We start from the raw sequence: 24,566 nt of genomic DNA, 5'->3' as shown, positions 1-24,566 counted from the left end.
GGACAGTGCCACCTCCAAGTGCAGCTGCTCTCAGGGCAGCAGAGCAACAAGAGCCAGGCCCAGGGGGCAGTTCAGGGGGCCCAGCTTCCCCGTCCACTCCCCCCGATGCCTGGCCCCTTCCTCACCCCAGTAAGAGCCTAAGCCATCAGCCCAGGTGGAGTCACAGTGAGGGCTGCTGGGGAGGAAGGGGGGCAGCTTGACTGGGGGGTTGGGAGGTGCCCATGCTCAGGGCCTGAAAGGCAGCAGCCCCTCACCCCCTCATCCCTCACCTGGGGCAGCGTAGGTGTGCATGACATTGTGCTCCACCAGCACCTGGGCCACTGAGGGGTCTGGAACCGGGAAGGACTCGTTGTACGGAGGGTGGAACTGGTGGAGGGCCTGCTCCCCATCCCCAAAGGTCCACCTGCCAGGGCGGTGGGAGGCAGTGAGTGGACCAGGACAGGGGTGCGCGGTGGCAGGGCAGGGGTGCTTGGGACCCAGCCAAGGCTCCACCCTGCAGTCATGCCCTGGGCCTCTGTTCAGGGCCCACCAGGCTGTGCTGAGGCCTCTCCCCGCTCCCATGCAGCCTCAAGGCTCCTGTGCACCCAGTACCTCCCAACAGACGGAAACCGAGGCTCAGAAAAGCAGCCCCCTGGCGTGGGGTCCCTCAGCTGAGACTGGGGCTGGGACAAGAGCCTGGTGCCCACCCCCCAACCGGCCCCCGAGTCACTCACAGGAAGGCCACCTCCACAGCCGAGTCCACCAGCACGCCTGCCGTCAGTGCCAGTGTGGCATTGGGGGGCAGCACGGCCGGCACTGTGGAGACCCACAGGCCCTGCATCCTGTTCATCCGCTCCACAGTGACGTTGTAGTTCACAGTGACGTTGCTCACATGGTTGGAGGCTGTCAGCTGCAGGGACAGGCATCGGTAGGCGCGCTGGCGACGCGGGTGGCCGGCCTGCTTGGCGTCCTCCTCCACTGCAGCCATGGCGTCCTCGAGCAGCATAAAGCAGAGCAGAAAGCAGAGGTGAAGGTGGGAACGCCCCAACATCAGGCCCCATCCCCACCCCCTCCCCGCCCGCCTGCCCTCCCTCCCCACTCCCTCCCTTCCTCACCCCCACCCCATCCTCCCACACCCCCACTTGTCCTCCCTCCCCGCCCACCTGCCAGGCTTGGCCGCTGCGCTCTGATAAATGACGTGAAGACTACGTTCTGGAAGGTCAGGGCTGCTCCTGTCCGTTGATGGTCCACCAGAGACCACGTCTGAGCCGGCCTCCACCACGGGGCTGTACCTCTGCGGGGGGACTAGTGTCAGCCTGGACTCTGTGGAGGACTGCTCTGCCCTTGGCCTGTCGCCTCCTGGACACACCTCCCATTGGGCTGGAGAGTCCCACGCAGGGCACAGACTGGAGGAGGTGCCCGGGGCACTGCATGCCATGGGAGCCAAGCCTGGGCGGGGGCACTGACTATCCGGCTCTCCAACCAGCCACATTGTACTACTGATGCCTCAACCGCTCTGTGCCTCAGTTTCCCCATCTGTAAAGCAGACCTAGTACCAGCTACAAAGAGTCCCCCTCTCTCTGAGTCCTCTCAGACCCTCCTGGGGCTCCTGCCCCACCTCCTCAGCCAGAGAGCTCGGAGCAATGAGGGGAGGCACACGGGCCTCACAGGGACAGGACCCACATCGGCTGACAGAACCCAGGACAGGCTGCACAGGTCATGCCAGGGCCATCAGAAACGGCCCCTCCCAAGGCCCCTGGTGCAGCGGCAGGCACCCACAGGACGGAGACAGCCCTGTCCCGCATGTGCCCAGCATGGTAGCACCGCAGGCAGCCCGCACTTTCCCATCAGAGGTTCAGTCTTCACCTCAAAAGCTACTCGCTTTAGCCAGGCGAGAACACAGCAGAGGGTGTGACAGACTCATGGGGGTTCGCGTGAAGTCAGGGGGCGGAGTTTTAAATTCATTTCATGAAATGAGACAGTGGAATGTGTTAGTGGAGCCGCTGTCCGAGCTGTGACTTTCCAGGAATTTAGAGCCCACCAGGTAGCCTGAGGAGCCAGCCAGCAGGACCTGCCCAGGGCTGACGTCCCCAGTAACTGGGCTGCCGCTCTCACTAGGAAGCCAGGCCTCGTGCCCTGTGTGGGCACCCTGTCTGTGGGCACCTGCCTGGGGACTGGCGGCAGAGCCTCAGCCGTACTCACCACTAGGACTCCCTGCAGCACACGAGCCTCAGGGCTGGGCGTGGCACGGAGGCCACAGATGGGCTCCTCCGCCGTCACCCGCAGGCTGAGGTTGGCCCGGCTGGCACTGTTTTCCGCCACAACCTCCACCATGTGCTCCCCCTCACTGAGCCACGGCAGTGCTACCACTGAGAACTGGGTATCGTTGGTCTCCCAGGGGCAGCCGGGCAGGAGGGTGGCCACCAGGGCAGGGCAGGCAGCCTCAAAGCGGGTGCTGACATTGCCCCCAGGCCAGCGAGCTGTGGCCGTGGCGTTGGCACCAGAGTCCACCTGGAGCACCAAGGCCGAGCCATTGGTGGGCACGTAGAGGTGGCCATTGTGGGGGGCAGGGTAGATGACCCGCAGCCCAGCCACTGGGGAGACCACGTTGAAGCTGCAGGACAGGTTATGCTTGGACACGCCATTGCCCACCTCTGCCCGGACCTCATAGCGCCCAGGCAGCCGCAGCCCAGGGTTGGGCCGCAGGCCCAGCAGCACGGTGAGCTGTTCCGTGGCTGCAAGCAGCCGCAGGGCACACGCAGGGCAGGCCCGAGTGCCCTCCAGCTGGGCTGGCAAGTGGGGCAGCCAGGCCGAGGCGTTGGCAGAGAGGTACGGGGCCTGGGGGCCAGGGTGGCCGGGAGCCGGCGAGCAGTGCAGGAGGGCGCCAGGGCCAGCGTCGTGCTGCAAGCCAACGAGGTCACCAGGGAGCATGAGGACATCCTGGCCATGGAGGGTGACCTGTGGCAAGGGAGGCAGGGCTGCATCACGTCCTCATGGTCATGGCCCGTGGACCCCTGCACAAGGGAGGAGGGGGGACAAGCAGGGCTCCCCACTTCATCAGCCAGGCCTCAGGGAACTCCCCACGGAGCTCATGACAGGGACAAGCAGGACAGCTGCGGACAGGGGGACACACGGGGAGAGGACACAGGCCGAGATCTGGCAGGCAGGAAGGAGCAGCTGTGCCAGGAGAGGGGACAAGGAAGCACAGCACGTGCCAAGAGCCCAGGCGAGAGCTTCTCCCATTGGGAGAGGGGCAAGGGCACTGCAGAGGTCGGAGGTTGGAGGTCAGAGGTTGGAAGTGGCAGGGACATGGGAGGAGCCTGCAGGCTGGGTGTGTCTGGTGAGCAGACCCAGACCTTGGGCAGCAGACAGGAAGGTGGCCTGAGGAGATGCAGGGGACAGACTCAGGTCAGGGCCACACACCGAGTACTGCGTGGGGGGCCCCGCAGGAACGGAGAAGAGGAACTCTCTCCATAGCGCATAGAGGGCCCCGGGCAGCCCCGGCCCTGACGTGCAGCCATTGGCCTGGGGATGGCAGGAGGCGTCCAGCGGCACGCAGACATTGGCTGCAGGGCACCAGCGTCCCCCCGGCATGCACTCGGGGACCAGCTGGGTCCTGTTGTCCGGGGACCTGCTCTCAGGCTCGCTGCCGTTCTCTGGGGTCCCTGCGAGGAAGGGAGGGTTGTTGGGGCCCTGACTCGCCCACAGGCCACCGTCAGAGATGCCCACCTGACTGCACGGGCAAGCCTGGCTTTGCTGTGAGAACAGGTCTCCCCGCCTGGGCAGCACTCCCAGCCCAGTGCTGCCTCCCTGCCTCTGGCCAGCCGACTGACCCAGGCCGGCCCCCAGGCAGGCCCGACCCGATCCATCCCTGGGACACCTGGAACGAGCTGGTGTCTCTGGAACTCCAGCTCTGTCCACCAGAGACAGGGGACCGCTCTGGTGGCCACGGGACCAGCAGACGTGAGAGCTCAAAGAGGCCACCCCGAGCCCTGCGGTGCCCACCACCCCAGAGTCCCACCTGCCGTGCTGAGGAGCCGGTACACCTGCAGTCGCAGCTGGGCAGGCCGCCGGAGCTCCTGGGTCCCAAACTCGGCTGTGGTGAGGAAGGCTTCGTGGCTCAGACTCAGGCCCGGGAATACCATGACCTGGAGGGTAGGGGGCCGCCTCAGCTCCACAAACTCCACCCCAGCCTGAGGCCCAGACTCCCCTGACCCAAACTTCCCCAGAAAGAGGGGAAGGAAGGGAAGTGAGCCTTCAGACCCCCACATGCCATGCTCCTGTCGCTCACGAGGAAGACTCCGATGGAAACTGTCCATGGGCAGCAGGACCCCTGACCTGCCTTTCAGGAATAACTCGCAAACACTCAGAGAAAAGGCCTGGGGGTAACGTGAGTTAACACTTTCCTCTCTGCACTCTGGGTTTTCCCAACCATCTTCACTAGGCCCAAGCAGCATTAAGGCCCCCAAGATTTTTAGCGAGGCCCACAGTGGGCAGGGCAGGCAAGGCCTCCAGGGGCAAGCAGGAGAGTGGGTTCTAGAACACAGAGGGCCAACTACCTCCACGGGCTCGTGCGGGGCTGAGAGGCCATCCTGCGGTGTCAGAGGCGTCAGGGGTCCCTGCAGGTCCCCACTGGGTGCTCCCACGAGGAGGTTCTCGGCATCCTGCACTGGGCCTGGGGTGGTGAGTGTGCAGTGAGGCGCCAGGCCAGGGCCCAGGACACCAGGGCCAACAGACTGGGGACCGAGCAGCCCGAGAGCTCCCACCAGCTCCTCCACCTCCACCGCGGGCCCTCGGCAGACCCCTAACCATAGCCAGTGTCTCAGGACCCCCGCCTGGCCCCTGCACACCTCCAGGCCGCAGTTCGCAGACGTAGCTGTGTGGCGCTGAGCACAGGTCAGTGTTGCACCACCCGGTAGGCCCGAGCCGGACGCAGTGCTCAGCTGTGGCTGGGTGTGGCTCCCCGGGCAGCCAGTTCTGGCAGCTCTCCAGGCTGAAGGCCTCGCCCTGCGGCGCCAGGCCCGCCTCCGCCCCCTGCACAGTCGAGAAGCCGATCCACACGTCCAGGCTCCTGTGGGCGAGTGTGGGATGGCAGGGGGCTCAGGGCACTCCTGCATCCTCCTACCCTCACAGTAGCCCGTCCAGAGCCCCATCACTGTCCCCCTTTCCAGATGGGGAAACTGAGGCTCAGAGCCCAGAGAGCAAGGCCCACCAGCCCAGGCTCACAGCAGCACCCACCCATGGGGCCTGTGGGCACTGGCAGGGATCTCTGTGCAGGCCACCTCCCATGTGGCGTGCCCCAGGAGGGTCCAGAGGCTGTCCCCAGCTCACGTCAGCCTCTGTATCTGCAGAGCTGACGCAGCGGCCCTGCCGGCCGGCGCCATCTCCTCACCAGGGCCGGCCCAGCTCCCGTCTGTCTCCACCTAAGCCTCCCCAGCCGCGGGCTCTGCCCCAGTGTTTTGGAGATCCCCCAACCTCTGGCCCCTCAGGGGTGGGGGCAGGCACCTGGTAACCCGGGAGACCAGGAAGCGCTGCACGGCGGGACTGTCCACCATGGCCAGGGCGGCCCCAGCCCAGGCCCGGCACTGCTCCTGTGCCTGCAGCCAGGCTGCCTTCTCCACCACCAGGCGGTAGCAGTGCCCGTTGCCAGGGAAGATCTCCGTGTCCGAGGGGCAAAGCGGGTGCACCACTGGAGACCGGTGGGAATGAGGGTGTCAATGGTCAGTGTGGGCCTAAGATGGGGGTACCAGGCTCTGCCCCACCCAGACGGCCCTGGGGAGGAAGGGGAGGTGGGCAGGAGGCACTCACCTCGGGCCAGCTCCTCACCCAGGGCCACGATGCGGTAGGCAGCCTCCAGGCCTGAACCGCCACGGTTCTGGATGCTGAGTTTGAGGCTCTCGTCACTCTGCACCGAGGACGGGCACACGAGCTCCAGGGCAGCAGGTGCCGCTTCCACCTGCACGTTTGTCCCCAGCAGGGCTGAGCCGACCCCCAGGGCCACCACAGCCGTCACATGATAGCGCCCAGGCAGCACATAGCGATGCGAGGCAGCCGGGCCAGCGGCATCCACCTCGGGGGAGCCATCTCCGAAGTCCCAGCGTGTGGCAGTGACAGGGAGCGGGGCAGCGATGTGGAAGGCTGCTAGCTGGCCAGAGGCCAGGGGTCCATGGGGCCCCACCAGGGCAGCCCCTGGGGAGGCAGGGAAGACATACTGGAGGAGGGTTGGGCCCCCACAGTTGGGCGCAGGAGGCGGCGGGGGGCCAGAGCAGAAGGACAGGCAGGCGAAGGAGGCACTGGAGGGCTGGGCTGCCCCACACAGGCACCAGCCCTGCTCCGAGAGGGCCGCAAGGCCCCGGCCAGTGGAGAAGCAGAAAGCGCTGCAGGCCTCTGGCTGAAGTAGGCCTTCGTGGGCAGCTGAAAAGGCCACTGCTGCCACAGTGCCTGAGCTGTTGTCAGGGAGGCACGCGATATACTCCTCACCTAGAAGAGGCAGCTGCTAGACCCTGGGTTCCCCTCCTCCTGGTTCCACCCCATGCCCCCCATCCACCCACAGGCTCCCATGCTGCTCTCTTGGCCCGGAGGCCCTCCCAGGTGTCTGCAGGGCCCAGGTCCCACCTGGCTGGGAGTGACAGAGCTGGCCCCACCCACTGGCACTCACCACAGTCACTGTCCAGCAAGGGGATGCCGAGCAGAGGCTGGCCAGCCAGGGAGCCAGGCCCAGCACACATGGCCGCCTCGGGCTGCACCACCCGCACTTGCTGCTCCTCTGCCCATCGCGGCAGCCACGCCAGGCCACAGTCACACTCAAACGGGTTCCCACTCAGGTTTCTGCAAGGCAGGGGCAGGAGTTGGGGACCAGGTCTGGTGGGAAGGGTCTACACCAGCCCCTCACCGGCAATCAGGCCCTGGAGCCACCCTGACAGCACCGCCACCCCTGCCCCAACCAAGCCGGCCCTGGGGGGCTCCAAGCAGGCAGTGAACTGCCCCCAGGATCTGGTCTCAAGCCTGGAATGGGACACAGACCAACTGGGAGGGCAGAAGGGATGCTGGGGGCCTGGGGTCCAGCCACTGACACCCACCCAAAGAACCACAACTTACATTTCACTTAAATTAAATAAATTAGCAAATATTCCTTCTTCTAGCGTAGAAATCTTGTTGTTGCTTATATCCCTGGAAGAGAGGGGGGATTCGGCAAAGCTGATGGAAGCCCCCACAGCCGAGCAGCAAGAGGCGGTGCCGCCGGCCCATCTGGGATGAGCCCTGCATGCTGGCGAGGCTGGGGGACACTCACAGCTCTGACAGTTGCGAGAGGTTCGCCAGGAGCCCGACGTCCAGCGCCCGGAGCAAGTTATGGGAGATGTCTCTGAGGAGTGAGTGGCAGTGGGTCAGGGCCAGAGCCCCTAGTAGGCCAGGCCATCCCTGGGCCCACCCCATACACTTTTAGCACCCCCAAGCTATGGCCTCCCACCCTTGAGCTCCCCACTCCCTGAGGTCAGAAGGGGTCTTTCTGATGGAAGACCCAAATGAACGCTCATCTGGGGAAACCAAGCCAGGAGAGGCCTGGGGGCCTCAGCCCTCTGTACCCATCTCAGCCCTATGCCGAGTGCCACACAGACCTGTCCACCCAGGGCAAGGATGGGCACAGACCCCCAACCCATCCCATGCAGGGCCAAGGTCCTGCAATTTCCTGTCCACAGTCGCCCCCAAGAGCCAAGGCCCCCTGTCCCCTGTCCACAGACCCTCCATAGAGCCAAGGACTCCCATCTCCTGTCCACAGTCCCCCCCAGAGCCAAGGCCTCCCAACCCTGTCCACAGCCCCTACACAGACCCGAGGGCCCCCCATCTCCTGCTCCTAACCCAGCAGCAGGATGGTCCCACTGTGGGACCACAACCAGGTATGAATGTGTGAGAAGCAGGCTCACTACCAGGCTACCAGGGAGCACAGGGAGCAGGTACCATCTTGAGGCATAAACCCAGGAGAAACGAGACATCCAAGATGGCTGGGCATGGGGGCACACGCCGGTAACCCAGCACCGTGGGAGCTGAGACAGGAGGATCGCTTGAGCCCAGGATTTAGAAACTACCCTGGGCAACACAGTGAGACCCCATATCTACAAAAAATACGTATCAGCCAGGCATGGTGGCATGCGCCTGGGGTCCCAAACACTTGGGAGGCGGAGGCGAGACAAATCGCTTGAGCCCAGAGAGGTCCAGGCTGCAGTGAGCTGAGATCGCATCACTGTACCACAGCCTGGGTGAAAGGGCGAGACTCTACCTCAAAAATAAATAAATAATAAATAAATAAAACATCAAAGACCAGCAGACCTAACTCTATCTAAAATACACAACTTCTACACAAAATATAAATAAAATCAGAAAACAAACTACAAGTTGAGAAAAGCACTAGCAACTTAGATGACATATTGAAGGCCAAAAATACTCTCCCAACACAGCTAAGAACGAAAAAGTCAACTATTCCAGTTAAAAAGAAGAAAAGGAATTTGGGTGTGGTGGCTTATGCCTGTAATCCCAGTGCTTTGGGAGGCAGAGTAGGGAGGACTGTTTGAGACCAGGCTGGGCAGCATAGCAAGACCCCATCTCTACAACGAAAAAAAAAGAATCAGCCAGGCATGGTGGTGTGTAGTTGTAGTTCCAACTACTCGGGGGGCTGAGGCGGGAGGATCGCTTGAGCCAGAGAGGTCGAGGCTGCAGTGAGCTCTGATTGTGCCACTGCAGTCCAGTCTGGGCGACAGAGCAAGACCCGATCTTGAAAGAAAAAGAAAAGAAAGAGGTCGGGCACGGTGGCTCACGCCTGTAATCCCAGCACTTTGGGAGGCTGAGGTGGGTGGATCATGAGATCGAGACATCGAGACCATCCTGGCCAACAGGGTGAAACCCCATCTCTACTAAAAATACAAAAATTAGCCGGGCATGGTGGCGGGGGCCTGTAGTCCCAGCCACTCGGGAGGCTGAGGCAGGAGAATCACATGAACCCCAGAGGCGGAGCTTGCAGTGAGCCAAGATCACACCACTGCACTCCAGCCTGGGCGACAGAGCGAGACTCCATCTCAAAAAAAAAAAAAGAAAACAAGAAAAGAAAGGAAAGAAAGGGAGGACAGAGAGAGAGAAGAGAAGGGGAAGGGGAAGGAGAAAGGGAAGGGGAAGGGGAAGGGGCCGGGTGCAGTGGCTTCTGCCGGTAATCCCAACACTTTGGGAGGCTGAGGTGGGTGGATCACGAGATCAAGAGATCAAGACCATCCTGGCCAACAGGGTGAAACCCCGTCTCTACTAAAAATACAAAAATTAGATGGGCATGGTGGTTGGCGCCTGTAGTCCCAGCCACTCAGGAGGCTGAGGCAGGAGAATCACGCGAACCCGGGAGGCCGAGGTTGCAGTGAGCCGAGATCACACCACTGCACTCCAGCCTGGGCAAAAGAGAGAGACTCCGTCTCAAAAAAAAAAAAGAAAAGAAAACAAGAAAAGAAAGGAAAGAAACGGAGGACAGAGAGTGAGAAGAGAAGGAAAAGGGGAAGGGGAAAGAGCCAGGTGCAGTGGCTCCCACCCGTAATCCCAGCACTTTGGGAGGCTAAGGCAGGCGGATCACCTGAGGTCAGGAGTTCAAGACCAGACTGACCAACATGGAGACACCCCATCTTTACTAAAAATACAGAATTAGCTGGGTGTGGTGGTGGGCGCCTGTAATCCCAGCTACTCGGGAGGCTGAGGCAGGAGAATCACTTGAACCCAGGAGGCGGAGGTTGCAGTGAGCTGAGATTGTGCCACTGCACTCCAGCACTCCATCCTGAGCAACAAGAGTGAAGCTCCATCTCAAAAAAAAAAAAAAAAGAAAAAAAAAGAAAAGAAAAAGAAAAAGAAAAAAGGAGGGAGGGAGGAAAAAAAGGAAAACTCAAAAAAAAAAAACCAAAAAAAAAACAGGCAATGAAAAGAAGCACAATTGGTCACAGCTGTGGGAAAGACAGTCCATGTTAGTAGTCAGTGGAGAAAAAGCAACAGAAACCACAGGGCGGCAGCATGTCTCTCTTTTCAGAGCTGCCTGAGTACAAACCAGGTCCTGGTGCTGGTGACAAGCAGGTGAGAAGCCAGAGAGCCAGGGCAAACCGAGAACTCCACGTTCCCTCGGCCTCAGGCACCTCCGGGGTCACCATGTTGCCCACCCTGGGTGCCCCTCCTGGTCCCACCACTCCCAGTAGTGTACCTGCCACAGGGACTGTGGCTCCCTCCCCAGCTCTGCACGCCAACCCCTTGCTCCCCAGGCCCCCAAGGCCTAGCCGCCTGCCATGGGCCTCTACTTCCCCAGGTGTCACCCTCCCCACACGTGACCCAGCAGGTGCCTCCGCCCAGACCTGCTCTTCCCAGCAATGACCACCTGGCAGCCAGGCCTAAGGTAGGGCGGCCTCCATTCCTGAGTGCCCACCCGGCCCCTGCCAGCCTCCAGCCCTGCTTATCGGAGCTCCACTCCCATAGCAGCCTACCCTGGCACAGGAGAGACGCACACACAGGCTGCCCAGAGGGACCCGGGGCCAGGGCAGGGGCTTCAGAGGGGAACCAACAAAGGGGACCAGAGGCCACCCCAGCTGAGGGGGACAGAGCAGACGAGGCCTTCTCCATGCCAGGAAGCAGCACCAGCCACTGACGGTGGAGCTGGGCCCTGACTCGGGCTGGGTGCCCAGATAGACGAGGTGCTGTGGGACACTCAGAGAGCCTGTGCCAGTGCCCTGGGCTCCTGGAGGGGAGAGGATCTGGGGGCCAGGCACACAGGGAATGGCCCCTCTGGCAGGGCTGCCGTTTTCCCCCTAACTGAACTCAGCTTCTCTGCCGTCCCCTCCTCTACACCAAGGTGGGGACATAGGCTGAGGTGCTCCCCACTGCCCGTAAGGACGGGGGTGCCCACAGCCGCACTGCTGGGTGTCCATAGCATTCCACTGTGGGATGGGACAGGCCGGCGACTGGAAGACCAGCAAGAGGCCATTCTCGAGATAGGGTGAGGCAGCCAGACTCCCACTCGCTGCCCAAGCATCATGCCCGAGGGGGACACTGTGCCATGAGGAACGGCAGTGAGACCTGAGGAGGGACTTGCCAGCGGCTGCAGCGGCAGCAGAACCAACGCTTCAGGGAGAAATGAGGCAGTGGGACCTGAGGAGCAGCAGCTCTAGGGGGCAAGGGGTGCTGCAGAGGCCACGGTGAACACAGGCAGGCCCCCTGGAAGGGACACAGCTGTGAAACAGCCCTGGGGAGGGGGCACAGGCTCTCACACCTGCCCCTAGGCATGGGGAGCAGCTCCCACAAAGGCCACAGGAGGAAGGAAAGAAAAAGCCTGAAAATGTTTGGCCACATCCCATTTTCTGGAAAATCCATCAAGAATGGCTGCTGCTGGGAGCTGACAAGCCAGGGCAGGCATGGGGGCAGGTCAGCCGAGGACCCCAGAGCCCACCCGCTCCCCGCCCACCCCACTGCGGACCAGGCCTGGGGTACCATGGACACTTCTTCCACGCCAGCAGGCAGCCTCGCCTGTCATGGGTGCTGGCCACGCACTCCCTGCACGCCAGGCTCTGGGCTGGCTCCTTCTCCTGGCCCTCACCCCGGCCCACGGCCCAGAAACACAGCAAGGCTTTGGGGACTCCGCTCAGCCGAGCTCCCAGAGCCCAGGACAGCAGAACCAAGCTGCAGCCCAGACACGAGCCAGATGCAGCCCCCCACGGTGTGCAAGCATCTGCCCTGGGCAGGACTCAGGTGTGGGCTTCAGGAACAGGGATGGGCACAGGGGTCCCTGTGGAGTCCTCACCCCGCTTGCTCCCGTACTTTTCCACATCTCCATCTGCTTTTGCCATCGCCGTTCTGGGGGAACGCCAAGGCCTAGCCAGGCGGCCTCGCGCCAGCCCCCCACCCCGCCCCTCAGGCTTCCTCTGCACCCGCCAGGTGACATCATCACCACTGTCTGATGCCCTGCCCCCACATTCTGGTTCCCTGCAAGGATGGAGGACACAGCAGGGCCCAGGCATCTGGCAGCAGGACCACAGGGTGGCCCTAAGCCCAGGCAAGAACACAGAGTGGAGTGCAGGGTCCTCTGGAGTCCCAAGGCCTTGCTGCCCCACATACCCCTTGCCCCAGTTCCTGCTGTTAGCTGGAAGGGTGGGAGCCAGGTGCACAGGGATGGCCTGATGGGTGCCCGAGGGCCAGGATGTGCTCCCAAGTAAGCTGAGAGCAGGCTTGTTGAGAGGAGTGCACCCCCATGGGGGGCAGGACGGTGCTCCAGCCCCGGGACACGAGGGGCCCCCAGCACTGAGTGTCTGATCTGGAAGGCAGGAGGAGTTAGGACCATCCTAGCGTAGGACCCAGCAAACTCCTTAGCGGTTTCTGGGGCACCATTAGGTGGAGAAGGAAGTCCCAGGTGTGTGGCCACAGTGGGGGCTTCACCCCTTCCTAGCACCATCCTGGAGCAGGAACAGGAACAGCAGAGGATGTCGCCAGGCCTGGAGGCTCCCCCTCCACACCCCTGTCGCAGGTGGGGCCACGTCCCAGGGCTGTGGGCAGCGGGGCCAGCCTGCCAGCCCAAGGTAGGTGACACGTGTCTCATGCTGCAGCGGGTCTGCCCGCCACCCAGGCGTATGAACCCCAGGTCAGGCCCCCTGGCCCTGGAGTGTGGGCCCCTCAGGGATGTTCCCAGCCGGGCGCTGGCTCTCCTGCCTTCCCCTGGGCTCTGCCCACAGTTGGCGCAAGGGTGGGTGAAGCCTGAGGCTGGCAGGGCCGGGAAGTCTTGGGGCTGGGCCTTCCGCCCCGCAGGCGCTCCTGGGCAGGAGGAGCCGTGGTCGGGGCTCGCGACAGTGGGGCTGAGAACTTCCCTGGGTGTGGGGCAGCCCCCAGGGCCCTCCCAATCCACAGCAGAGGGAATGGCCGCGGACAAATCGGACCCGCCTCAGAGCCCCACACTCAGAGCTGACTGCCCCAGGTGCCCACTCCCCAGACCAAATGCTAAGTGGGGTCTGGGGGCCAGACGGAGCCCCCAAAGAAACATCTGCACATTCCAGACGCATGTGGTCAGCAGCAGGCGTGCGCCAGGCCCGGCACCCCCGCCCGCGCTGGCTGCCTCACTGGAAACTGGGCTGGGGGGGACCGGCTCGGAGGGGCCTGTGGAGCTTATGTAACCACTCCTCCCTCGGCAGGGGCAGGACGGGACGCCAGACCCGGGGAGGCCCCATGCCCCCTGCCAGGCCCCATCCTCTCCTGGAGGAGACGGTTCCCCTCAGCCCAGCAAGGGGACTCCCAGGCCCAACCCTCCCTAGAGCAGGCCCAGGGTGAGGAAAGGGGCCGCAGTGTGGGCGCTGGAGAGGACAGGGGACAGGCGGCAGTGCCACCCCCACTGCGGCCCCTTCCTCGCTGGGCCAGGCGAGCCATGACCTCATCTGTTTCCCTCTGTGCTGTGCTCCTTTCTATTTAAGGAGAGTGAGGCGGTTTCCAGGGCCGGAAATGATCCTGTTTAAATTAACGGGCTGCAGTTTGGGACGGCGCTCATCTGAAGGAACACAGTGCAGCCCCAGGCTGCGCAGACGGCTGCTGGCTCCGCCTACCACTTCCATGGGGAGGGCCAGGGAGGCCAGCCACAACCCCGGCCCCACGAGGGATGGGGGTTGCAGCCTCTGGATAGAGGACGAGGCTGCCAGGGCCCAAACAACAGAGCCCTGCATAAGGGTCTCTGGGTCCTGGTCCTGGGGTGTGAGACTAGCCGGGGAGCCCCAGACCCAGTGGCATTCTGTCCTTACAGATCCCTCCCATGGCTGAACTCTTCCCGGGATGAGACACTGGGGGTGACATGGGCAGCCTCAGGTCCTCCCGGGACCCACAGGCAGGCACACGGATGGAGACTCCGGCCTCGGAGCCTGAACAAGGGAGATGAGAAAGGGGAGTCTGTGATGTCCTTGCCTACACTGATGGAAAGACACAGTCAACTCAGAAAGGGCTGTTTGGAGGCGAGCCCACCTGTGGGGTGTGGGAAGGAGGGTGCTTCATATACACGTCCACCTGCCGCTGGGGTCAGGGTCACCCTTCCAGGTCAAGGGGAGAATGAGGGCCGGCTCCTGGTGCCCCTGCTTGCAGGGAGTGCCTGCAAGCTCCTTGCAACACAGAGCCAGGCGCTACGACCCCTCGCGTCCCTCTCCACTCTGACCCGTCACAGCCGGCGTGGGCAGGTGCTGCTCTGGCCCTATGCTCCTGATGAGTACACTGAGGCTCCAGGGGCCCCCCTCCCCCACACCACCCCCCAAACACCTCCCCAGGCAGCCAGCAGGGTCCAGTGTGTCAATGGAGGAAGCCAAGGCAGGAAGAGGGTGGGGGGGCAAGTGAACTGGCCAATGAGCCCGGCTGTGCGGGCGCAGCAGTGCCCTGGAGATAGCAGCCGCACAGATCCGGCCGGGCAGCTGGAATTCCATCACCCACTCAGCTGTGGGCACAGCCAATGATGGCACAAGCCAGCCTGAGGCCAGGGCCACGATGCACAGTGGATGGGCTCAGGACCCGGACCCCCTGTACTCCCACAGCTGTGACGTTCCCTGGGCAACGGCTTGCCCCAGCACTGGCCTCATTCCTGCCTCAACCAGAAGGAAGAGCTGGCTTCCGCCCCTGCCTGGACACAAAGCCCTTTCCGAGGTGGCCTCACAGGACCCAGCCTGTCTTCAGATCATGGAGCTGCTAAGGTCAGGAACGCCAGCTGGGCCAGGGCTGGGCCTTGGGAGCTGCAGGGAGAAAAGGACGCTGCCCACCTCAGCCCCAGATGTAGCCCTTCTCCTGCCACCGGTGCCTGGGCACCCCGGCCCCTCGGCGAGGACAGCTGCCAAGCCACGAAGAGCGAGGTGTTCTGGGAAAGGGCGTGAGCTGCATTTTCCAGCTGCACTCACTCTGCAGGGGAACTGTGGCGCCCCCGCCGCTGTGCCTGCCCGCAGACGTGCCCGGCCTCAGCCAGCTGGAGCGCAGGCAGCAGAGCGCGGGCCAGGCCCAGACAGCAGCGGGATGTTTTCATCCCAGGGCGCTTGGTGGGCTGGGCTCCATGGCCACTGCAGAGCTCCAAAAAAGAACACGTGTGTCTCCCTCCAAAGTGTCTTCCTCACTGGAGAGATCCTAGGCAGGGTCTCCCCCCGAGCTGGGGGAGAGGTACCCCAAGGTCGGGGAGCGAGGGCAGTGGCAGAGCCACCCCATACCCTAGGGGACCCAGGGAGGGGCTTGCAGATGCGGGACCCACATTTGGCAGCAGTGCCAGGCCACTGTCACAAGACAGTGGCCAGCGCATCACCCGCTCGTGGGCCAGGATGGCAGAAGAGATCCACGGAGGCGGCTCCAGCAGGAGGCCCTTGCAGAGACACCCTGGTCTCAGAAGAGCCCACAGAAAGCCAGGAAGGGGGATGTCGGGGCTCAGGCTTGGCACAACCTCCCCAAAGCTCCCAAAGGCCCTCGGTGCCCACCAATGATGGCACACACCGCCACTGCCTAACAGCAAGGCTGCAGCAGGGTCCGCACGTCAGAGCAAGCACTGAACAGAACTCAGGCAGTGCTGCACGCCAGTTTAGGTCAAAAGAACAAAAGGAGCGAAGACGGCGCTCACAGTTCTGCCAACACTTTCCAGCTCCGCATGTCTCACACACACTAGAATGCGTCAGAAGGCACCAATGCACGAACACTCAGGTGCAGGCACAAGCAGGAGTGGGCCAGGTCTTGTGAGACCCCACAGCCACGCGGCCCTGCGCTGAAGGCACCAAGGCTGGATGCTGAGGGGTCCACAGAAGTCTACCCATCCAGGCTGCTCTGGCTCCCATTGTCCAGTATCCAGTCTGAGCATGGGCACAGTGCCTGGCTCTGGGTGCCCCTCACCCTCAGGCTGTTACACTCTGCTCTGTGGCAGGGAAGGTCTCACAGTGCATGCAGGACAGGGGAACGGGCCCCCAGAACCCCCGAGGGGACCGATGGAGCTACTTTAACAAGTTATGATTGTTAGGGCCACCAGTGGCTGAACCACGTTGCTGCTACACTGCTCCACAGGGCGCATCTAATCATGGAGCCCACTTTACAGGTGAAGAAACTGAGGCTGAGAGACTGGACCAAGGTCACACCGGAAATGGAGGCGATGGGATGTGAACCCAGGTCTGACTCCAGGGCCCAAATTCCCTACCACTTGGGTTCCCAGCCTCCTTCCTGAAACTGAACAGGAAACCAGAGGGAAGGGACACAGCAGGGATGAGCCTGGGCGGGACAGGTGGGAGGGGCTGGCAGCACCCAAACAGCTGGACCTGGGCGCAGGGCCCCAAAGCCCCTCAGGGAGTCCAAGCACATCCCAGCCCCAATCGGAAGCGCCATTGCCACTTCTGTCTATAAACCAGGGCACTGGTGTGGGCCCCACACCCCCTGTGTGGCTCCAGGGGTCTGCCCCAGAGCATGCTGATGAAATCATCTCCACCACGGCTTCTCAGAGCCTCAATTTCCTGGTCTGTAAAATGGGACCAGGAGTGGCTCCAACCCTGCAGCACTGTGATGAGGAATGGAGAGACAAGAAAACAGAGGGCTCAGCGTAGGGCCCGGCATGGCCACCGCGGGGGAGCGGGTGCAGGCTTTTCCCGGACCTTTCCTTTTTGAGATGAAGTTTTGCTCTGTCTCCCAAGCTGGAGTGCATGGTGTGATCTTGCCTCACTGCAACCTCTGCCTCCCGGGTTCAAGTGATTCTCCTGCCTCAGCCCCCAAAGTAGCTGGGACTACAGGCATGCGCCACCATGCCCGGCTTCTTTTTTTTTTTTTTTTTTTTTTGAGATGGAGTCTCATTCCGTTGACCAAGCTACAGGGCAGTGGTATGATACTGCCTGACTGCAAGCTCCGCCTCCCAGGTTCAAGGGAGTCTCCTGCCTCAGCCTCCTCAGTAGCTGGAATTACAGGCATGTGCCACCACGCCCAGCCAAATTTTTGCATCTTTAGTAGAGAAAGGGTTTCACCATGTTGGTCAGGCTGGTCTCGAACTCCTGACCTTGTGATCCACCCACCTTGGACTCCCAAAGTGCTGGGATTACAGGCGTGAGCCATCGCGCCCAGTCTGGTTTGTTTTTTTTTTTTAAGACAGTGTTTCCTGTCACCCAGGCTGGAGTGCAGCGGCACAATCACGGCTAACTGCAGTTTCAACCTCACAGACTCAGGGAATTCTCCCTCAGCCTTCCAACTAGCTGGGACTACAGGTGCCACCACTAATATCTATTTATTGGTCTTCCTATGTTGCCCAGGCTGGCCTCAAACTCCTGGCCTCAAGCAATCTGCCCTCCTGAAGTGCTGGATTACACGCGTGAGCCCCCACGCCCAGCCAGCCGGTGGTTTTGATTTGTGTTTCCCTCATGACTAATGAGGCTGACCATCTTCTCACGCGGGGTTAGCCATCTGTGCGTCTTCTCTGGAGAAATCTCTGTTCGGATCCTGTGTGTTTTTTTTTTTTTTGAAACAGGGTCTTGCTCTGTGACCCAGCCTGGAGTGCAGTGGTGTGATCACAGCTCACTGCAGCTTTGACCTCCTCAGCTCAAGTGATCCTTCCATCTCACTCTCCTAAGTAGCTGGAACCACAGACGCACACTACCACGCCCGGCATGTTCTTTTATTTTTTAGAGACCAGGGTCTCGCCCTGTTGCCCAGGCTGGTCTCAAACTCCCGGGCTCAAGCAATTCATCCACCCTGGCCTCACAAACTGCTGGGATTCCAGGTGCGAGTGGCCCCTTGCCGATGTTTAAATGGGGTCCCTGTCTGTTGCTGAGTCACAGTGTTCCCTGGATGATCTGGATGCAAAGCCGATACTGGATGGATGACCTGCAGGTGCTCTCTGTCTCCACAGTTGCCTCTGCAGCGGGAGCTCGGGTGCTCCAGGTTCATCTGCCCACATTCCCAACTGCTGCAGACACAACCAAAGCCTCCCCAACTCCTCCACGGCCCCTGCCAGCGATCGCATACAGGAGTGAGTGTGTGATTTCTTCTCCACATTTTTGTCCACAAGTTTGGCGAGTTTGCATTTGTGTCTAATAAAGAAACTACCGTTTCCCACGCATGCACGTTCTGAATGCCTGAGTGCGGGAGCCACGTGGGATCCAGCTCAGGGACCACAGGAGAGGCCAGCTGGGACATGCAGGATGCAAGTCCTCCCCACCACCTCCGCTCGGCTGCCAGGGCTCGGCTCTTCCTAGAAGGCACGGGCCTCTCCTAGGCTCTCCTGACAGAGGCCCTACCCCTGCCCCCCAGTCACCTTGCCCTTTGGGGACTCTCTCTGGGCCACAGAGAGCTTTGAAACCTGGCTTCAGTGTCACCTGCACTGGGGGTCCTTCCAGGCCAGCCCCCTCCCCATCATCTATCTCTATCCTTGGAGAATCATTTGCGTGTTGCTTGAACGCGGGCTCCAGTGATAACAGAGCCCTCAAGGGCAGCCCTCCTTCTGGTAAGGGCTCATGGAGGCCTTGGTGACAATCCCTAGTCTTCGCTCTCAGGATCCAGGGACCAGAAATAGGAGCAGAGGGCCCTTCCCTGGCCTTGTCAGCCCCCAAGGCAGCCATGCCCGTGGCAGCTGCACTCTAAGGCATCAGGCCTAGGGGTCGCTCCAGAATGCCTATCTTCCCCGACGCCAATCCCAGGCAGGGACCCCGGGGGCTGTGCCTCCTACCCCTACACTCCCCGACACTCTCTTGTCATTCAGGGATGCAGGTGGGAAAGGGCAAGGCCCTGGGTGCTCCAATATTTTACATCAGTGAACCAAGCACCTACCAAGTCCCTCGTATGTGCCCAGTCCTGGACCCCAGCATTCGTGAGACGGCAGCAGACCCAGGTAACCCCCAGCCAGGGTGAGTGGCACCCAGCACCAGGAAGTGGCCTTTAGAGCAGGCAGCCCTGAGCCAATGACATCTACACCTAGGGCAGTGCCAGCCAGGACAACCTCCAGGACAATGGGATATCCACTCCAATAACCAATTTACAAGAAATACAAAGGACACACTCACAGTACCACGGAGGTGACACCACGGAGGTGGCACCCCCAAGACACAGTGGGAAATCCAGGCTGCAGGAGTCAAGTTTCTTCAACAAATTGCATAAGGAGAAAGAGAGGAAGGGAAGCTCCTAGACATCATCGGACATTTAAAAGACAGGCAGTGGCTCACACCTGTAATCCCAGCACTTTGGGAGGCCGAGGCGGGCGGATCATGAGGTCAGGAGATCAAGACCATCCTGGCTAACACGGTGAAACCCTGTCTCTACTAAAACTACAAAAAATTAGCCAGGCGTGGTGGTGGGCACCTGTAGTCCCAGCTACTTGGGAGGCTGAGGCAGGAGAATGGCATGAACCTGGGAGGCAGAGCTTGCAATGAGCCAAGATGGTGCTGCTGCACTCCAGCCTGGGCGACAGAGCAAGATTCCATCTCAAAAATAATAAATAAATAAATAAATAAATAAATAAATAAATAAATAAACAAAAGACATTACTCACACCTGTAATCCCAGCACTTCGGGAGGCCAAGGCAAGCGGATCACCTGAGGCCAAGAGTTCGGGACCAGCCTGACCAACATGGTGAAACCCCGTCTCTACTAAAAATATTTTTAAAAATTAGCCGGGTGTGGTGGCACGCTTGTAATCCCAGCTACTCAGGAGGCTGAGGCAGGAGAATCGCTTGAACCCAGGAGGCAGAGGTTGCAGTGAGCCGAGATTGCGCCACTGCCCTCCAGCCTAGGTGACAGAGCCAGACTCCATCTCAAACAAAACAAAACAAAAGACATCAGCTGGCTGGTCCAAGCACAGTGGTGTTTATAATGAATTGATCACAGCCAGGTAGAATTCTTTGTTCTTTCTCCAATCCCACTGCTTTGCTTGACCAGCCTTAAAGACACATATATATTTTTGCCTGGTGCTGTTGCTCACACCTGTAATCCCAACACTTTGGGAAGCCAAGGCAGGCGGATCCCCTGAGGTTAAGTTTGAGACCAGCCTGACCAACATGGAGAAACCTCGTCTCTACCAAAAATACAAAATTAGCCGGGCGTGGTGGCACATGCCTGTAATCCCAGCTACTGAGAGGCTGAGGCAGGAGAATCGCTTAAACCCGGGAGGCGGAGGTTGCAGTGAGCCGAGATCACGCCATTGCACTCCAGCCTGGGCAACAAGAGCGAAACTCCATCTCAAAAAAAAAAAAAAAAAAAGTATGTATTTTTAAAATACATTGGCTAGGCATGGTGTCTCATGCCTGTAATCCCAGCATGTTGGGAGGCCGAGGTGGGCAGATCACGAGGTCAGGAGATTGAGACCATCCTGGCCAACATGGTAAAACCCTATCTCTACTAAAAATACAAAAATTAGCCAGGTGTGGTGGTGCATGCCTGTAATCCCAACTACCAGCTACATGGGAGGCTGAGGCAGGAGAATCACTTAAACCAGGGAGTCAGCGGTTGCAGTGAGCTGAGATCACGCACTCCGGCCTGGAGACAGAGCAAGGCTCTGTCTCAAAAAAAAAAAAAAAAAAAAAAAAAAAAAAGACATCAACTAACTGCACTGTGTGGACCTTATTTGGCTCCTGATTCCAACTATTAAACCAAAAATCTGAACACACCAGGCCTTTGGTGGCATTAAGGAATTGTTTGTTGTGTTAGGTGGGTCTGCGGTATTGCCATGCCCTCCAAAATGCTTGCAGATAAAGAAAAGGAATTTGGTTCAAAACATGGGTCAGGAGGGAGAAGGGTAGGGGCAAGGAGGGCAGGGCAGGCTCTGGGGTGGGTGGTCCATGAGTCAGTCACAGCTCTGCCCACGTCTCCCCACGAAGCTTCCAGCCACGCGTAGCAGCACATTTTGCAGTGCGCCATCTTTTCCAAAAGCTGCCACCTCTCAGCATCATCATTAACCCAAGGAAGGCTGTGGCCTCAGAAGCCCCGGCTGTCCTCCATCGGGGACTGGACACAGCTGTCCCTGTTGAGCTTCAGCAGCAGGGGAGCCACAAGTAGAGAGGCACCTGCATGAGCCCCCAGGAAGGCTGCTGGGGACACCCAGATAGCAACGCTCCTGGGCCCTTAAACACCCGCCAGCAGCTGTGATCTGTGTCCTCGACCTCCCCAGCTCGGCCCCTCTCCCCTGGGGAAAACCCAGTCATCTCCCTGAGGAGGAGATTGCAGGATAGACAGCAAAATGGCTGGGCAGCCTCCACAGCACAGAGGGTGGCCTCAGGGGCCAGCCAGGGCCTTAACATCCTTCCCAAGGCCCCAGTGTCCCATGGGTCCCCTCGCCCCACCTTCCAGAACTCTCCCAGCGGCAGCTCCAGGTGTGTACAGAACAGCACCCACCTGCCCACATGAGGTCACCCTGTACCCTGTTGCACAGTTGAGGGGCCTGGCAATTGGAATCTTGCCAGCTCAGGCTGGGACAGGCCACCAACTCCCAGGGTCCCCCTCCTCCAAACCCCAGGATCAGAGCCTAAGGGAACACCACAAGGCAGGGGCAAGGGTGAGGGCTCCACTGCTGTGCTGAGGGCCTGGAGAGCCCGGGCCTTGTTCTCTGGTCAGCCGTCACCAGCGCCCTTCTCTCCTGGACAGCTCCTGAGGGGCTGCTCACATGGACACCACCAGGTGCTGGGAAGCAGGAACCCCAGGTGCAGGACCTGGACAGAGCCCCCAGTGACCAGACTGGCAGACACAGGAGCCCTCGGCTACAGCATCAGAAACAACGGGTGGGTAGGTCTGATGCAATTCTGTGGGCGCTGCTGCCAGGCAGGAGCAGGCCATCTCCACAGAGACGGCCGCAAGACGCACGCTTCAGCAGTCACTGAGCGCAGGAGCAGTGTGGCCCAGAGGGGTACGAGCTCCACGGGTCCAGGAGAATCCATTCTTCTCCCACCCTTGAGACCAACCAGCAAAGCCCCAAGGACACACGGCTACCCTAAGGAAGGGTGGCCACAGGCAGGAGTGACCCAGAAACATTACAAAACCAAATGCTAGGACCCACCCAATGTTCAGCAAGTCTGGGGATGTGCCACATTCCCCAGGGATCCAGCACGCACCCAGGGAGACACAGCGTCCTAGGGAGCAGCCTGGAGCCTGGGAAATACAAGGCATCAGACTGGCCCCGAGACTCTCCACAGCGCTGGTGACAACTGTCTGCTTATCTTAGTCCCCTGTGCCCTTTTCAACCCAACTCTGGATCCTGAGCACCTCAGTTCCATACCCCTGCTATGCACATCCCGGCTGTGATACCTGGGACAGGTCCTGCCCTGACTGTAATGCCTGGGACAGATCCTGTCCCGACTGTGATACCTGGGACAGGTCGTGTCACCTCTCCAAACCTGTTTCCCCATCTGTGAAATGCAAATCTCCACAGTCCCTATGCCTCAGAGGGTCAGGGTCAGGATTCCGCATGACGACCCCCAACAGGAGCCTGGCACAGACCTGGCTATGGGCAGCGTCTCCATGAAGGCCACCTGTTGCTTTTATGTCCAGAAAGCGAACATGACAAGGCTTTAATCCCTCACAGCAATCCTCCCTCGCCGCTGTTCTCAGGATAGCCTTGGAACCCAACAGCAGAGCGCCTGAGGCCCTTCATGACTCCAGCCCACCCGCGAGCCCACCTCCCGTGGCCAGCCTCCAGCCTCACGGTCTTTGCTGACAACGTTCACGCCCCCTTCTTCTGGACCCACCTCAGCGCCCCTTCCTAAGCATCAGGCCAATTCTTGCACATCCATCAAATCCTTGTCCAGACACCTCCTGAAAGTCTTCCCTACCGCCCCCGACAGCCATCCCCACCTCCCAGGGTATCCCGCAGCCCCAGGCCGCATCCCAATTCCCCTCCAATTAGCGACTGTTTGTCCTCTCAGCTGAGCGCGGCCTCCGCGCCCCGCCCCCGCTGGCGTCTGCAGAGCCCCCGGGTGGGACGTCTGTCTCCAGACCCGGGGTTTTTCGGCTCCCCGGGGCCGTGCCAACCGCGGCTCCAGGCGTTCCTTATTTAGCAGGGCCGCCGTCCCGCGCCGGAGCCTCGCCCTGGGAGCGTCCTGGCCCGCGTCCTGCTTCCAGTACCGGGCCAGGGAACGCGCCCACGCCCGCCCGCCCCGCGGCCTCTCCCGGGTCCCGCTGGGCCCGCTACTCACAACGCAGTGGCGTCCGCGGGGATGCGCAGCGCGGGACCGAGCGTCCGCAGCCCGCGGCCCGAGCAGTTGACGCGGCAGGCGGCGCCGGGCGCAGGGCCGCAGAGGCAGGGGGGCGCGCAGGGCCCGCAGCCGCGCCCGGGGTCCCCCGCCAGCGCCCCGAGCCACAGGCCCAGGCCCAGGACCAGCGCCAGGCGGGCGGGCGCCGCGGGCGGCATTGTCAGGGCAGCGTGCGCATGGCCCCGCCGTCCCCAGGCCCGCCCGCGCGCGGAGACCGCGGCTCAGGCGGGGCCCGCGGACGGCATGGCGGGCGCGGAGCGGGACGGGGCTGCTGAGCGACCGGCTGCTGAGCGACGCCCGCTCGGGATTCGGGGACAGGCCGCTCCAGAAGCTTGGCCGCCCGCTCGGGCGCTGGCGCTGCAGTGCGGGCCCGGCTGCGGCTCCTCCTCCTCCTCCCTGCGCGGCGCGAGGCGGGCGGGGCGAAGGTTGGCGGGGCGGGTGCAGGCTCCGCCCGCTTCGCCTCAGCGCGACCGGGCCAGCGATGAGGGACGGGCATCCGAAGGCTTCACCCTCAGCTCCGCAGGGTCGGCAGCAGGGCGGGGCGTCCGGAAGTTCCGCCCCACGCGTCTCCGGGTCGCATACGACGTGGGGCGGAACAGGAGGCGGGGCGTCCTGAAGCTCCGCCCGTCGCACTGCAGAGTCGACAGAGGCGCGAGGTGGACAAGGTATTTTCTCGCTCCGCCCCACTGCAGGCTAAAGTACGTGGGCGGGAAGCCACCTGGCTCCGCCCTTCTGCCCGGGTGTGGGCCGGGCCGCGGGCTCCTCCTCCTCCTGCAGCAGCCACAGGCCGCACCCCGATCCCTCTCCCGGACTGTCTCCGTGGGCGTCCCCAATCAGTGTCCGCAACCTCCCGATGCTCCCGCTGACTCCAAGCTTCCCTACCCCAGGTTTCCCGGCTAAGAGAGAGACAGAGGGAGAGAGGGGGAAGAGAGACAACAGGCAACGGGAGGTTGAAAGACAAGAGGGAGGAAACCCACATCCTTCATTCCCCATCCATTCATTTATTGCCTTATTTATTCCATTGAATCTTCACAGCTCTAGGAAAAAGGTGCTACAATTATTCCCTTTATTAAATGAAGTCACTGAGGCACAGACAGTTTAAGAAATTTGCCAGCAGGGCGCAGTGGCTAACTTCTGTAATCCCAGAACTTTGGGAGGCCAAGGAAGGTGGATCCCTTGAGCCCAGGAATTCGAGACCAGCCTGGCCAACATGATGAGACCCCGTTTCTACAAAAATTAGCCAAAATTAGCCAAACTGGCTCACGCTTGTAGTCCCAGGTACTCGGGAGGCCAAGGCCAGAGGAGCATGTGAGCCCAGGAGGCAGTAGCTATAGTAAGCCGTGATTGTGCCACTGCACTCGAGCCTGGGCAACAGAGTGAGACCCTGTCTCGGAAAAAAAA

At 61.2% G+C, this 24,566-nt stretch overlaps 1 protein-coding gene across 3 annotated transcripts in view; it reads right to left on the bottom strand.

Annotated features, from left to right (window-relative positions):
- The window catches only part of PKD1 (polycystin 1, transient receptor potential channel interacting), an 82,744-nt gene extending 58,989 nt beyond the window's left edge, over nucleotides 1-23,755 (bottom strand). For 2 of the 3 annotated variants that reach the window (XM_031658580.1, XM_031658581.1), the window contains exons 1-14: nucleotides 23,109-23,755; nucleotides 7,271-7,342; nucleotides 7,078-7,149; nucleotides 6,638-6,807; nucleotides 5,788-6,459; nucleotides 5,485-5,668; nucleotides 4,830-5,050; nucleotides 4,539-4,654; nucleotides 4,001-4,127; nucleotides 3,403-3,644; nucleotides 2,182-2,937; nucleotides 1,160-1,273; nucleotides 714-916; nucleotides 270-403 (exon numbers count right to left, since the gene is read on the bottom strand). In XM_031658580.1, the coding sequence (XP_031514440.1) occupies nucleotides 270-403; nucleotides 714-916; nucleotides 1,160-1,273; nucleotides 2,182-2,937; nucleotides 3,403-3,644; nucleotides 4,001-4,127; nucleotides 4,539-4,654; nucleotides 4,830-5,050; nucleotides 5,485-5,668; nucleotides 5,788-6,459; nucleotides 6,638-6,807; nucleotides 7,078-7,149; nucleotides 7,271-7,342; nucleotides 23,109-23,323 (3,298 nt within the window). In that variant the 5' untranslated portion in view covers nucleotides 23,324-23,755. Of the gene's footprint in view, nucleotides 1-269; nucleotides 404-713; nucleotides 983-1,159; nucleotides 1,274-2,181; nucleotides 2,938-3,402; nucleotides 3,645-4,000; nucleotides 4,128-4,538; nucleotides 4,655-4,829; nucleotides 5,051-5,484; nucleotides 5,669-5,787; nucleotides 6,460-6,637; nucleotides 6,808-7,077; nucleotides 7,150-7,270; nucleotides 7,343-23,108 lie in introns of those variants that run through there. The other variant, XM_031658579.1, reaches the window with a different exon arrangement.
- Between the last annotated feature and the right edge of the window lie 811 nt (nucleotides 23,756-24,566).

The sequence above is a fragment of the Papio anubis genome, chromosome 18 (assembly GCF_008728515.1).
Source record: "Papio anubis isolate 15944 chromosome 18, Panubis1.0, whole genome shotgun sequence".
NCBI classification, from domain to species: Eukaryota; Metazoa; Chordata; class Mammalia; order Primates; family Cercopithecidae; genus Papio; species Papio anubis.
The sequence above is the reverse complement of the archived record's forward strand: the minus strand, read 5'-3'. Positions and strand labels throughout refer to the sequence as shown.